The following is a 13,032-nucleotide window of genomic DNA, read 5'->3' as shown; positions in this document are numbered from 1 at the left end:
TCTGCATCTGTTGAGATGATCATATGGTCTTTGTTTTTGCTTCTGTTTATGTGGTGAAATCACATTTATTTATATGCGTATGTTGAACCATCCTTGTATCCCTGGGATGGAACTCATTGATCATGGTGAATTATCTTTTTGACGTGCTGTTGAATTTGGTTTTCTAGTATTTTGTTGAGGATTTTTGCATCTTTGTTCATTAGGGATATTGGTCTATAGTTTTCTTACATTGCTGTGTTTTTTCCTGGCTTTGGTATCAAGGAGATACTGAGTTCGTAGAATGGGTTAGGGAGGATTCCCTCCTTCTCAATGCTATGGAATAATTTCTATAGTATAGATACCAGTTCTTCTTTGTAGGTCTGGTATAATTTGGCTATCCGTCTGGTCCAGGGCTTTTTTTGGTTGTGATATTTCTTATTATTGCTTCAGTCTGGCTACTCATTACTGATCTGTTTAGTATTTCTTTTCCTTCTTGATTGAGGCTTGAGAGGTTTTGTTTCCAGGAATTTATCCATTTCCTCTATGTTTTCTAGTTTGTAGCATAGAAGTTTTGGTAGTATTCACAGATGTTTTTCTTTGGTATCAGTTGTAATGTCTCCTTTATCATTTCAGACTGAGCTTGAGTCCTTTCTCTTCTGTTTCCGGTTAATCTGGCTGGTAGTGTATCAAATTTTATCTTTTCAAAGAACCAGCTTTTTGTTTCATTGATTTTTTGGGGGGGAAAGGGATTCCATTTTGTTTAGTTCTGCTGTGAGCTTTGTTACTTGTTTCCTTCTTCTGGCTTTGGGTTTGGTTTGCTCTTCTTTTTCTAGTTCCTTGAAATGGTTGCTAATTTGTGATCTGTCTTTTTGATGTAGGGATTTAAGGCTATGGATTTTCCCCTTAGGACTGCTTTTACTGTATCCTATAGATTTTGTAAGCTTATGTCTCCCTTGTCATTTATTTCGAGGAATCTTTTGATTTCCATCTTAATTTCATCATTGACCCAAGGATCATTCAGCAGAAAGTTAATTTCCATGATTTTGTGTAGATTTGAGTGTTTCCCTTGGAAATGATTTCTAGTTTTATTCCACTGTTGTCCGAAGAGGTACGTGGTATGATTTTGATCTTTTTGAATTTGCCGACATTTGTTTTATGGCCTAAGATATTATCAATCTGGGAAAATTTCCCATGTGCTGATGAAAAGAATGTATATGGCCTAAGATATTATCAGTCTGGGAAAATTTCCCATGTGCTGATGAAAAGAATGTATATTCAGTAGTTTTGAGGGTAGAATGTTCTGTAAATGTCTGTTAGGTCCATTTGTTTTAGAGTCCTGTTTAAGTCCAGTGTTTCTTTGTTGATTTTCTGCTTCAATGTTTTGTCCAATTCTGTCCGTGAGGTGTTGAAGTCCCTGGCAATTACCATGCTACTGTTTATTCCTTTACTTCTAGTAGAATTTGCTTTGTGAATCTGGGAGCTCCTGGGTCAGGTGCATATATATTTAGGATAGTTATATCTTCTTGTTGAATTGCTCCCTTTACCATTATATAATGACCATCTTTTCTTTTTTTAACCATTGTTGATTTAAAGTCTATTTTATCTAATATGAAAGTGGCTACACCTGCTCACTTTTCATTTCCATTCACATGGAATATTTTTTTCTATTCCTTTGCCTTGAATCTGTGTAAGTCCTTGTGAGTTAGATGCATTTCTTGGAAACAGCATATGCTTGGGGTGTGTTTTTTCATCCATTCAGCCAGTCTATATTTTTTAAGTGAGGCATTCAGACTGTTCATGTTTAGTATTAGTATTGATTTGTGGGATACTGTTCTGTTCATCATGTTGGATGATACCTTGTTTTGTTTTCTCTCTTGTGCTGTTCTTTTGTCAGAGCTGTGAGCTTTAAATTTTGGGTGTTTTTATACTGGTAGGTACCTGTTGTACTGTTCCTTGTATAATGCAGTTTTGAGTATTTCCTGTAGGACAGGTCTAGAAGTGACAAATTCCCTTAGTGTTTGCTTCTCTGGAAAAGTATTTATTTCTCCATCACTTAGGAAAGTTAGTTTTGCATGATACAAAATTTTTGGCTGGCAGTTGTTCTGTTTAAAGAGACCAAAAATGGGGCCCTAATCCCTTCTGGCTTATAAATTCTTTGCTGAGAAGTCTGCTGCTAGCCTGATGGGTTTTCCTTTGTGGGGTAGTTGTTACTTTCTTCTTGTAGCTTGTAAAATTTTCCCCTTCATTTTGACTTTGGCCAGGTTGATGACTATGTGTCTTAGAGATGTCCTATTTGCTATGAATCTTCCAGGTGTTCGATGACCACCTCGTATCTGGGTATTTGTATCTCTGGCATTATTAGGGAAGTTTTCCTCAAAAATTCCCTCAAATAGGCTTTCCATGCTTTTTGCTTTTTCTTCTCCCTCAAGGATGCAGTAATTCTTATATTGGGCTGCTTTGCATAATCCTGTACTTCTCTGAGTGATTGTTCATTCTTCTTTATTTTTTCTGCATCTTTGACTGACTAGGTTAGTTCAAAAGCCTTGTCTTCAAGCTCTGAAATTCTTTCTTCTGCTTGACTGTTATTGACACTTTCTGCTGTATTTTGAAATTCCCTAAATGACTTTCATTTCTTTAATCTCTATTATGTCTTTTATTATGTTGTCTATCTCTTTAGCAAGTCTTTCATTTTTTTCATTCATGTTCTGAAACATTTTTTTGACTTGTTTGTGTTAGTTTTCAACTGTCTCTTCAATCCCATTCATCTTATTTGCCATCCATATTCTGAATTCCGTCTCTTGACACTTCCACAATTTCCTGTAGGTTGGGGTCCATTGCTGGAGACCTATTGTGATCCTCTGGGAATGTCGAAAGAGCTTGTTTTTTGTGTGTTGCCAGAGTTTTTATTCTAGTTCCTTCTCATATGAAATCTCTTCTGTCAACTCAAGATATCTAGATAAGCTTGTAGTGCACCTGTTTTGCTCTGCTGGGAACTCTCCTACTTAGTGCAAAGAAGGAGAGTCCTTGGATGACACACTTGTACCCTACCCTGGAGGATTGACCCAGTCCGAGATGAGCAGATGTACTGTAAGCATTTAACACTTGCTTTCCTGCATCTCCTGCCTCACCATTCCCCAGTGGTTGTCACTGGTGGTACTGCACTGCAGAGTGAATGAATGCCCCAACTCGGTCTGTCAGCCCAAGCCAGCTTGAGAGCTCCTCCACTCAGATCTGCAGGCAGCAATGTTTGTCAGCCTGCACTAGCTTGAGCACAGTCCCAACCATGCCTATGGGTGGCAACAATTGATTGTTCACCTGTGCTGGCTTTGGAGCTGCCCACTCTGATCCATGGGTGTCACCATTTCTTGCCCCATGTGGGTTGAGTGTAGGCCTGCTTGTGTCCTCTGGCAGCAGCCATTGACAGCCTGTGCTGGCTTGAGGGCTGCATGTTCAGATCCAATGTTTGTCCTGTGTGCTGGCCCCAGGGCAGCTCCACCCACACCTGCAGGTCATGGTGTTTGTCAGGTTACGGTGGCTTGAGAACTGTCTGAGTTAGGCTTGTGGGCAGCGGTGTTTTTTGGCCTTTGTGGCTTGAACATAGTCGCATGTATGCCTATGGGCAGGAGGGGTTATCGGCCTGCTTGGCTTGAGAGCCGCCTTGTTCCAGTCCTCTGGCTACAGCATTTGTCAGCCAGGTAGTAGCTTGAGCCCAGTCCTGCCCACATCTACAGGCTACAGAGATTATCAGTCTACCCAGTTCCCCCACCTGCAGTGGGGGTGCATGGGGTGCATGGCACCTACCCCTGGGATTCACAAGAGTGCCCAGCCTCCCTGCTCCCACCCAGACTTGCAGGGATAATGGGGAGGCAGCAGCTACAGGTCTGACACCTGGGTAGGGGCAGTGTTTTGAAGACCATGTCTTTGAAGTATATATATATATATATATATATATTTTTTTTTTTTTTTTTTTTTTGAGACAGAGTCTCGCTGTGTTCTCAGGCTAGAGTGAGTGCTGTGGCATCAGCCTGGCTCACAGCAACCTCAAACTCCTGGGCTCGAGCGATCCTCCTGCCTCAGCCTCCCTAGTGGCTGGGACTACAGGCATGTGCCACCATGCCCGGCTAATTTTTTCTGTATATATTTTTTAGTTGGCCAGATAATTTCTTTCTATTTTTAGTAGAGACGGGGTCTCGCTCTTGCTCAGGCTGGTCTCGAACTCCTGACCTCGAGCGATCCACCCGCCTCAGCCTCCCAGAGTGCTAGGATTACAGGCGTGAGCCACCGCGCCTGGCCTGAAGTATATTTTGAAATAAGGTAGTATGATGTCTCTCACTTTGTTCTGATTGCTCAAGATTGCTTTGGCTATTTGGGGTCTTTGGTGATTCCATATGAATTTTATTAATATTTTTTCTATTTCTATGAAAAATGCCATTGGAATTTTGATAGGGACTGAATTGAATCTGTAGATCATTTTGGGTAGTATGGACATTTTAGCAATATTCTTCGAACCCACGAACATGAGATTTGTTTTCATTTATTTGTGTCTTTAATCAATCCTTTAAACTTTTCTGTGTGTAGCTCTTTCACCTCCTTGGTTAAATTTATTCCTAAAGGTCTTTTGTTTATGCTGTCTTAAATCATATTGATTCCTTTTTCAGATATTTTGTTGTTATTATATAGAAATGTCATTGATTTTTGTATATTGATTTTGTATCCTGCATCTTTACTGAATTTGTTTATTAGTCCTAATGGTTTATTGGTGGCATTTTTAGAGTTTTCTATATATATGAGATCATGTTATCTGCAGACAGAGACAACAGCTTAACTTCTTCATTTCTGATTTGGATGCTTTTTATTTCTTTTTCTTGTTGAATTGCTCTAAGATTTCAAGTACTGTATTGAATAGAAGTAACAAGAGTGGGTATCTTTGTCTCGTTCCTGATATTAGAAAGAAAGCTTTCAACTTTTCACCATTGAGTATGATGTTAGCTGTGAGCTTGTCACATGTGGCCTTTATTATGTTGTAGTACATTGCTTCTATTCCTAGTTTGTTGAGAGTTTTTATTACAAAAAGATGAACTTTGTCAAATGATTTTCTGCATCTGTTAAGATGCTCATATAGTTTTTATCCTTCATGCTGTTATGGTGGTGTGTCACATTTACTGATTTGTGCATATGGAATCCTTGCATCCCGGGGATAAATTCCATTTGATCATGGTAAATGATCCTTTTAATGTTCTGTTGAATTCAGTTTGCTATCAATAACATTTTGTTGAGGATTTCTGCATGTTTGTTCATCAGGGATATTGGCAAGTAATTTTCTTATGGTGTCTTTGTCTGGCTCTAGTATCAGGATAATACTGGCCTCAGAAAATGAGTTTGAAGATGTTCTCTCTTCAGTTTTTTTGGAAGAGTTTTAAAAGGATTAGTGTTAATTCTTACTTAAATGTTTGGCAGAATTCAGCTGTCAAGTGATCAAATCCTGGGATTTTCTTAAGTCTTCTTGCTTTTTTTTTTTTTTTTTGTCTAGCTTAAGTTTTGTCAGTCTTGTTTATCCTCTTAAAATATCAACTCATAGTTTCATTGATGTTTTCTAATTTTTGTAGTCTCTGATTCATTTATTTCTGATCTTATTTTTATTATTTCCTTTCTTCTGCTAACTTTGGACTTAGTTATTTTTTTTAGTTCCTTTAGATATAATATGAGATTGTTTATTTGAGATCTTTCTTTTTTGATGGAGGCATGGATTGCTATAAACCTCCCTATTAAGAACTGCTCTTGCTGCATCCCATAAGTTTTGGTATATTTTGTTTCCATTTTAGTTTGTCTCAAGATATTTTTTAATTTTTGTTTTGATTTCTTCTTTGACCCATTCACTGTTCAGGAGTATGCCATTTAATTTTCACATATTTGTCAATTTTCTAATTTTCTTCCTGTTCAAAAATTTTTATGGTAATGTTTCCTTTTTTATAATGTTTTATCTGTCATACTTAAATAATTTTATAACATTTCTATGATTTGTTTTTCCAGAAACCCAAATCTAGAGTAGAGCTTTGGAGTCAGACAGAAAACCTGATTTTCAGTCCTAATTTGGCTATTTATTAACCATGTTCTTCGACAGTTTTTAAACTGTTTAAAGTTTCACTTTGTACATCTTTTTTCTTCAATGGAAACACGCATAGTTTAGAAAACTGTTTTTCTCCTGAGAAAGGATATGTTTTAGATAGTTCATATAGCTAAATTTGTTAAAACTATGGCAATTATTTAATCATAATGCCATATAGGTTTATATATTCATATGTTTTCTTTCGTAGGTTTCTTAAGTTATTGGCGTGGCAATTTGGCAAATGTTATCCGGTATTTTCCAACACAAGCTCTAAACTTTGCTTTTAAGGACAAATACAAACAACTATTCATGTCTGGAGTTAATAAAGAAAAACAGGTAATTATATTTCAATATCTCTAAAATTTTCTTTAAAATGATTAGATTTGTCTTACCTATGATGCTTTATTTGGGAAGGAGGTGCTCAAATGGAAGAAAATATTTAAACAGAACATATTAACTGTTAACATTATAGTATGTATTAAGTTATAGAAATTATATATGAAGAACAGAAGTATATTAACTTCTACATCTTTTACTAAACCTCTTTTTTTGTTGTTGTTAGAGACAGAATCTTGCTTTGTCACCCAGGATGGAGTACAGTGGCTCAATCATAGCTCACTGTGTAACCTCAAATTCCTGGGCTCAAGTGATCTTTCTGCCTTAGCCTCCCAAGTAGCTGGGATTACAGGCACATGCCACTGCACCCAGCTTTAACATAACTTTAATACCTAAGGGACCTTTTTGGTCTCAAGGCAGTATTTCTCTGAATAAATATTAGATTTAATGTAATTTATATGTTACAGTCACTGTACTGCAGTGGGGAAATTCAGCATTACATCTGCTTTTTTTAAACAAAAAGTAATCAACAAATAATTTATTTCCCACCACTGAGATAATTTATTTCCTAAAGAAGTAAATTATTTCTTCATTATGACTAAAGGTCTATTTAGATGAAGCACATGGAAAGACCAAATCAAACAAACCAAGAAAATTATAAATTTAAGTTATAGAATTCTCTTTTTTAAAAAGGTACTTTTTGTTTTTCACAGTGATCAGTTACTCCCTTGGTTACAAACTCTCAATTTCAAAATTTCCTTCCTTCCTCTCATTTGTCCTGGTTTCTGTTTGTTTTGTTTCGTCCAATACATTCAACCACCTACATTACTCCCAAGGTCTTCTTTTCCTCCTTATAAAATCTCTCTTCTCCTTCACCCTTTCTCTTTTTCCCTCCTTCCCACTCCTCATCTCTTAGCCCTGTCCCAACCATCCAATAAAGCTGTCATAGCAGGTTTTTAAAAGCAAACGTTTGTGGAAGATTTCTTTGTTGCTGTCTCCTTTAATTGTTTTAACATTTCTTATTCCTTTCTTTTCACAATTTTATTTTGTTAACAAATGTTTATTGAATGCTTTTTCCTGTCTTTTCTGTTGTGGGGGTATAAAGGTAACTAAGGAAATTCTCTGGACTTAGAATCAGAAGATTTGGATTTGGATCTGGATCTTGGCCTTCTGTTTATTTAGCTGTGTGAGTTTTTGAAAGTCATTTTACTTCTCTGATTCCTAGTTTCCTCATCTAAAAATAGGACATAATAATACCTATATTATAGTTTTATTGTGAGGTTTAGATGAGATTACATGTACAGTGCTTAGCAGAGTGCCTTGCTTTATGTTAGGCAGTCAGAAAAACATTCCTCTCTTTTTTAGTTAAAAAGTCCAAAAATTGAAACTTTCTATGACTCAGAATCTTCATTCCTCTGTGTTGGGGGTCCTGGAGACTACCCTCAGGTTCAGTGATTCACAAGAAGGATTCATAGAACTCAGAAAAGCTGTTATACTATAGTGTATTACAGCAAAAGGATTCAAATTAAAATCAGCAAAGGGAAAAGGTGCACAGGGCAGAGTACAGGAGAAACCAGGTGCAAACTTCCAGTTGTCCTCTCCTAATGGAGTTACATGGGCAGAGCACTTACTTCTCCCAACAATATGTGACCATACATGTGACATGTTGCTAACAAGCAGAGTTTATCCAAGCCTTAGTGTCCAGGGTTTTTATTCAGGGTCAGTTGCATAGGCATGGATTGTGCTGACCTTGGCTACACAGTTTCCAGCCCCCTCTGGAAATCAAATGATACAGCTTACCCCAAGGCCCCAGGCATACACTAACAAGTGTTTATCATAAATCAAAATATTAGTATGAACTATCTCAGCTGACTCATACACCTTGGTCCTTTTGTAAATATTGAAACAGCCCTGTGAATTGGCTCCCTCGCTTCTCAATGACGGTCTGAGAGCAAGCCTGCCCACCCTGGAACCCTGCAGGAGATACACCTGTCTGTGTTAAGTTGATATCACCTAAATTAAAATATTATACCTTTAAGGTACTTTATGTGAGTCACATGGTAACCACAAAGAAAAAAAAACCTCTAGTACATACATAAAATAGAAAGGAATCAAAGCTTACCACTGTAGAAATACAACAAATCACATAGGAAACAGCAAGCTTGGAAGAAACAAAGAAATGAACTATAGAACAGTCAGTAAACAATTATCAAAATGGCAGCAGTAAGTCCTTACCTATCAATAATTACTTCAAGTGTAAATGAATTAAATTCTTCAATCAAAAGACTGAGAATGACTGAATGGATTTATAAAAAGACCCAACAATATGCTTTCCACAAGAGGCTCACTTTGGTCTTAAGGACATATTACATAGAATGAAAGTGAAAGGATGGAAAAAGATATTCCAGGCAAATGGAAACCAAAAAAATAACAGTGTAGCTATAGTTATATCATACCAAATAGACTTTAAGTCAGAAACTGTAAAAACAGACCAAAAATGTCATCACATAATAATAAAGGAGTCAGTTCATCAAGAGGACATAACAATTATATATGCATCTCACATTGGAGCACCTAAATATATAAAACAAATAGTAGTAGATCTGAAGGCAGAGAGAGACTGCAGTGCAGTAATAGTAGGAGACTTCAGTACTCCACTTTAAACGATGGGCAGATCACCCAGACAGAAAATCGGTAAGGAAACACTGGACTTGAACTACACTTTCGACTAAGTAGATCTGAGAGAAATATGTAGAACATTCCATCCAGCAGCAACAGAATACACATTCTTTGCAAGTATGCTTACAAGTCCTAACAAATTTAAGGAGACTGAAATCATATAATGTATCTTTTCTGACCATAATGAAATTAAACTAGAAATCAATAACAGGAAGAATTTGAGGAAAACCAAAAATATGTGGAAATTAAATGATAGATTCCTGAACAATGAATGGGTCAAAGAATAAATCAAAAGGAAAAATTTTAAATGTCTTGAGACAAATTAAAATGGAAACACAACATACCAAAACTTACAGGACGCAGCAAAAGCAGTTCCAGGGGTAAGTTTATGGCAACAGAAGGAAGATCTCAAATAACCTAATGTAACACCTTATAGAACTAGAAAAGGAAGAATAGGCCCAAATCAGCTGAAAGAAGCAAAAAATAAACATCAAAACAGAAATAGACGGTAGCGAGAAAATAGAAAAGATCAATAAAACTAGGAGATGGTTCTTTGAACAGATAAACAAAATAGACAAACCCTTAGCCAGACCAAGAAGAAGACTCATATAAATCATAAATGAAAGACAGTACAATTCAACTGATAACCCAGAAATGCAAAGGATTATAAAACAGTACTATGAAAAATTATATGCCAAGAAATTGGATAACTTGGAAGACAAATGCTGCATGATCTCACTAATATGTGGAATCTAAAAGAGTTGAACTCATAGAAGCAAGGAGTAGAATGGTGGTTATCAGAAGTGGGGGGAGTGATTTGGAATGGCAAGATATTGTTCAACAAGTATCAAGTTTCAGTTAGACAGGAGTAAGTTTTAGAGCTCTGTTGTACAGCATGGGATTATAGTTAACACATTGACTGCCACACTAGAAAAAGAACAATTTTCCTTGGGGCCATGATGTTTTATTACAAAAATAAAATAAAAACTGAAAACAAAATGATCCTTGGCCGGGCGCGGTGGCTCACGCCTGTAATCCTAGCCCTCTAGGAGGCCGAGGCGGGTGGATCTCTCAAGGTCAGGAGTTCGAGACCAGCCTGAGCGAGACCCCGTCTCTACTAAAAATAGAAATAAAAATTATCTGGACAACTAAAAATATATATAGAAAAAGTTAGCCGGGCATGGTGGCACATGCCTGTAGTCCTAGCTACTCGGGAGGCTGAGGCAGTAGGATCGCTTAAGCCCAGGAGTGTGAGGTTGCTGTGAGCTAGGCTGACGCCACAGCACTCACTCTAGCCCGGGCAACAAAGTGAGACTCTGTCTCAAAAAATTAAAAAAAAAAAAAATGATCCTTTCTAATTTAATGAGGAATTTATTATTTTTTAATTGTTTTCTGAGCGTGAGTTTTATGCGGCGCAATCCAGGTTTTTCGAATTAAGTTGTCAATATTAATTGTAACAATAAGAATATCAACAAGTAAGATTTTCATGAACCAACTGCAGAGTTTTGCTTCACAAGGTGCTGGGCTCAAAGCTAGCATCAGTTACATACAACTCACATGGTAGTTAATGTGTTAATAATATATGTTTCAAAATTGCTGAAAGAGTAGATTTTAAAATTTCTCACCAAAAAGTGTGCAATGGTTATGTTAGCTAGCTTGATTTATTCATTCCACAATGTAAACATACATCAAAACATCACATTGTGTCCCATAAATATATAAAATTATTATTTCTCAATTAAAAACATTTGAAAAATCATTGGTATACCACAATGAGATATTACTAAACACGTATCAGAATGGCTAAAATAGTGACAACACTAAATTGCCACAGTGCAGAGAAGACAAATCATTCTTGTATTGCTAGTGGAAGTGTAAAATGATACTGCCACTCTGGAAAAGAATATGGCAGTTTCTTATAAACTAACATGGATTTACCATATGACTCTGGTTCACACTCTTGGGCATTAATGCCAGAGAAATGAAAATTTGTTTTCACATGAAAACCAATATATTCAGCTTTTTTCATAATAGCCAAATCTAGAAAGAACTTGGATGTCCTTCAACAGGTGAATGGTTAAACTATGGTGAATTACATCATGCAATACTACTCAACAGTAGAAGGGAACAAATTTTTGATAGGACAAATATTGTATGATTCTATTTGGGTATTTAGAATAGGCAAATTCATAGATATAGAAAGTATTAATAGAATAGAGGTTGACAGGTGGTGAGGAGAGGGAAAATGAATTAATTATTTTTAATAGGTATAGATTTCTGTGTAGAATGATGAAAAACTGGAAATGGTTTTGCAGTGATGTTCGTAAACATTGTGAATATACTTAATGTCATTGAATTGTACACTCAAAATGGTAAATCTTATGTAAATTTTATAACTAAAAAAGGGAACAAGCTTTTGATAATGTGCACCAACTTTGGATGTTAAGTTAAAAAAGAAATTAAAAGGTTATATGCTTTCTGATTCCATGTATATAACATTCTTGAAATGACAAAATTATAGTGATGGAAAACAAAATAATGGTTGCCAGGAGGAAGAGAAGTTGCTGTAGTTATATAGCATGAGGGATCCTTATGGAACCGTTGACGATGGTGGTCACATGGATTCTTGAACATGTGATAGAACTACATATAACTAAATTGACACACAAACGAGTACATGTAAAACTGGTGAGATCTGAATAGAGTAGATTTTATCAATGTCAATTTCCTGTACTATGGATAATGCTACATCTTAACATTGGGGGAAATTGGTTGAACGGTTTATATCCTATCTCTGTATTATAGTGCATGTTAGTCTGAAATTACCTGAGAATGAAACATTTTTTAAAAATAACCATGGTAAGGTAAGCATGTTCCTACCATATATTGTTTCACTGAATTTTCACTTCATTCTTTGAGGTAGTTATTTTATCCCAAATGTACAGAAAAAGAAAGTAGGACTCAGAGTTTAAAGCATTTGCTCAAGTAATTTGTTCTGAACTTTCTTCTAAGTCCCAAACTCAGCTGAAGAGACTAGATTGAAAGCCTCAGCTGGGCCTAGGCATAAACATTTTATCAGCCACCCCTCAACAGGGAAGACTAGAACTTCACCCACCTCTCTTCCCTGCCTGGTCAAGTTGTTAGTAACAACTTTGGTCCCAGGGCATTTGTTCTTTGATGCATCATTGAGTCTCTTCACTTGGTATCTATTTGTCAACAGTTGAAAATAGACAGGATTATTTTTCTTCAGAATCAGATGGTTTCATCCTCTTCTCCCTTGCTGATTCCTCTCCATGCCCCTTCCTTTTACAATACAGTCATACTTTAAATTATTAACATAACAACCCAAGCCCATTTATTCTGATATACATACTACCTCTACTGAGTCTGTTTTGTTTTCAGGCTTATTTGTGGAGGGACAATTTTATGTGTTACACAAATGCAAGATCATTATTCAGCATTGGGAGATTCTTACTGCCTTTATTCTTCTCCTTCCTTCCTACCATCTCACGTTGGCCATACTATTTATACATGTGTTTCTGCCAGTGTCATTTTTTCATAGTTCTCACTACCACTACCAGAATTTTCCTAGTTTGAATATATAATTATTCACCAAAAAGTCATTGATCTGCCTTCTTTCTCTTATTTAGAAAGGGAAAAAAGATTAAATGGAACTTAGGATCTGCTTTGTAAACCTTTTTATGCTGCATATCATGTTTGGTTGACTTACTTGGTTTTAAGAAGCAGAGATTGACTGTACCCCAGGAAAAAGGATTTATTGTAATGATACACTGGCACCTGAATTTGAGTAAAAGACAGCTTTAGGGACCAAACTATACTCTTTATCTTTCTCTCCCAAGTCGCCTCTTTTTCTCTCTAATTACCTGTTCTTTGGGTGTGTTTGCTATTTTCTCATTATTGCCTACCTTTTT

At 36.4% G+C, this 13,032-nt stretch overlaps 1 protein-coding gene across 1 annotated transcript in view; it reads left to right on the top strand.

Moving 5' to 3' along the window:
- Positions 1 to 13,032, top strand: part of SLC25A31 (solute carrier family 25 member 31) — a 33,160-nt gene that overhangs the window by 6,675 nt on the left and 13,453 nt on the right. The window contains exon 2 of the mRNA XM_045550690.1: positions 6,294 to 6,421. Within this exon, the coding sequence (XP_045406646.1) occupies positions 6,294 to 6,421 (128 nt within the window). The remainder of the gene's footprint in view (positions 1 to 6,293; positions 6,422 to 13,032) is intronic.

This window comes from Lemur catta, chromosome 5 (assembly GCF_020740605.2).
Source record: "Lemur catta isolate mLemCat1 chromosome 5, mLemCat1.pri, whole genome shotgun sequence".
NCBI lineage: Eukaryota > Metazoa > Chordata > Mammalia > Primates > Lemuridae > Lemur > Lemur catta.
This window is presented reverse-complemented; position numbering and strand designations above follow the sequence as displayed.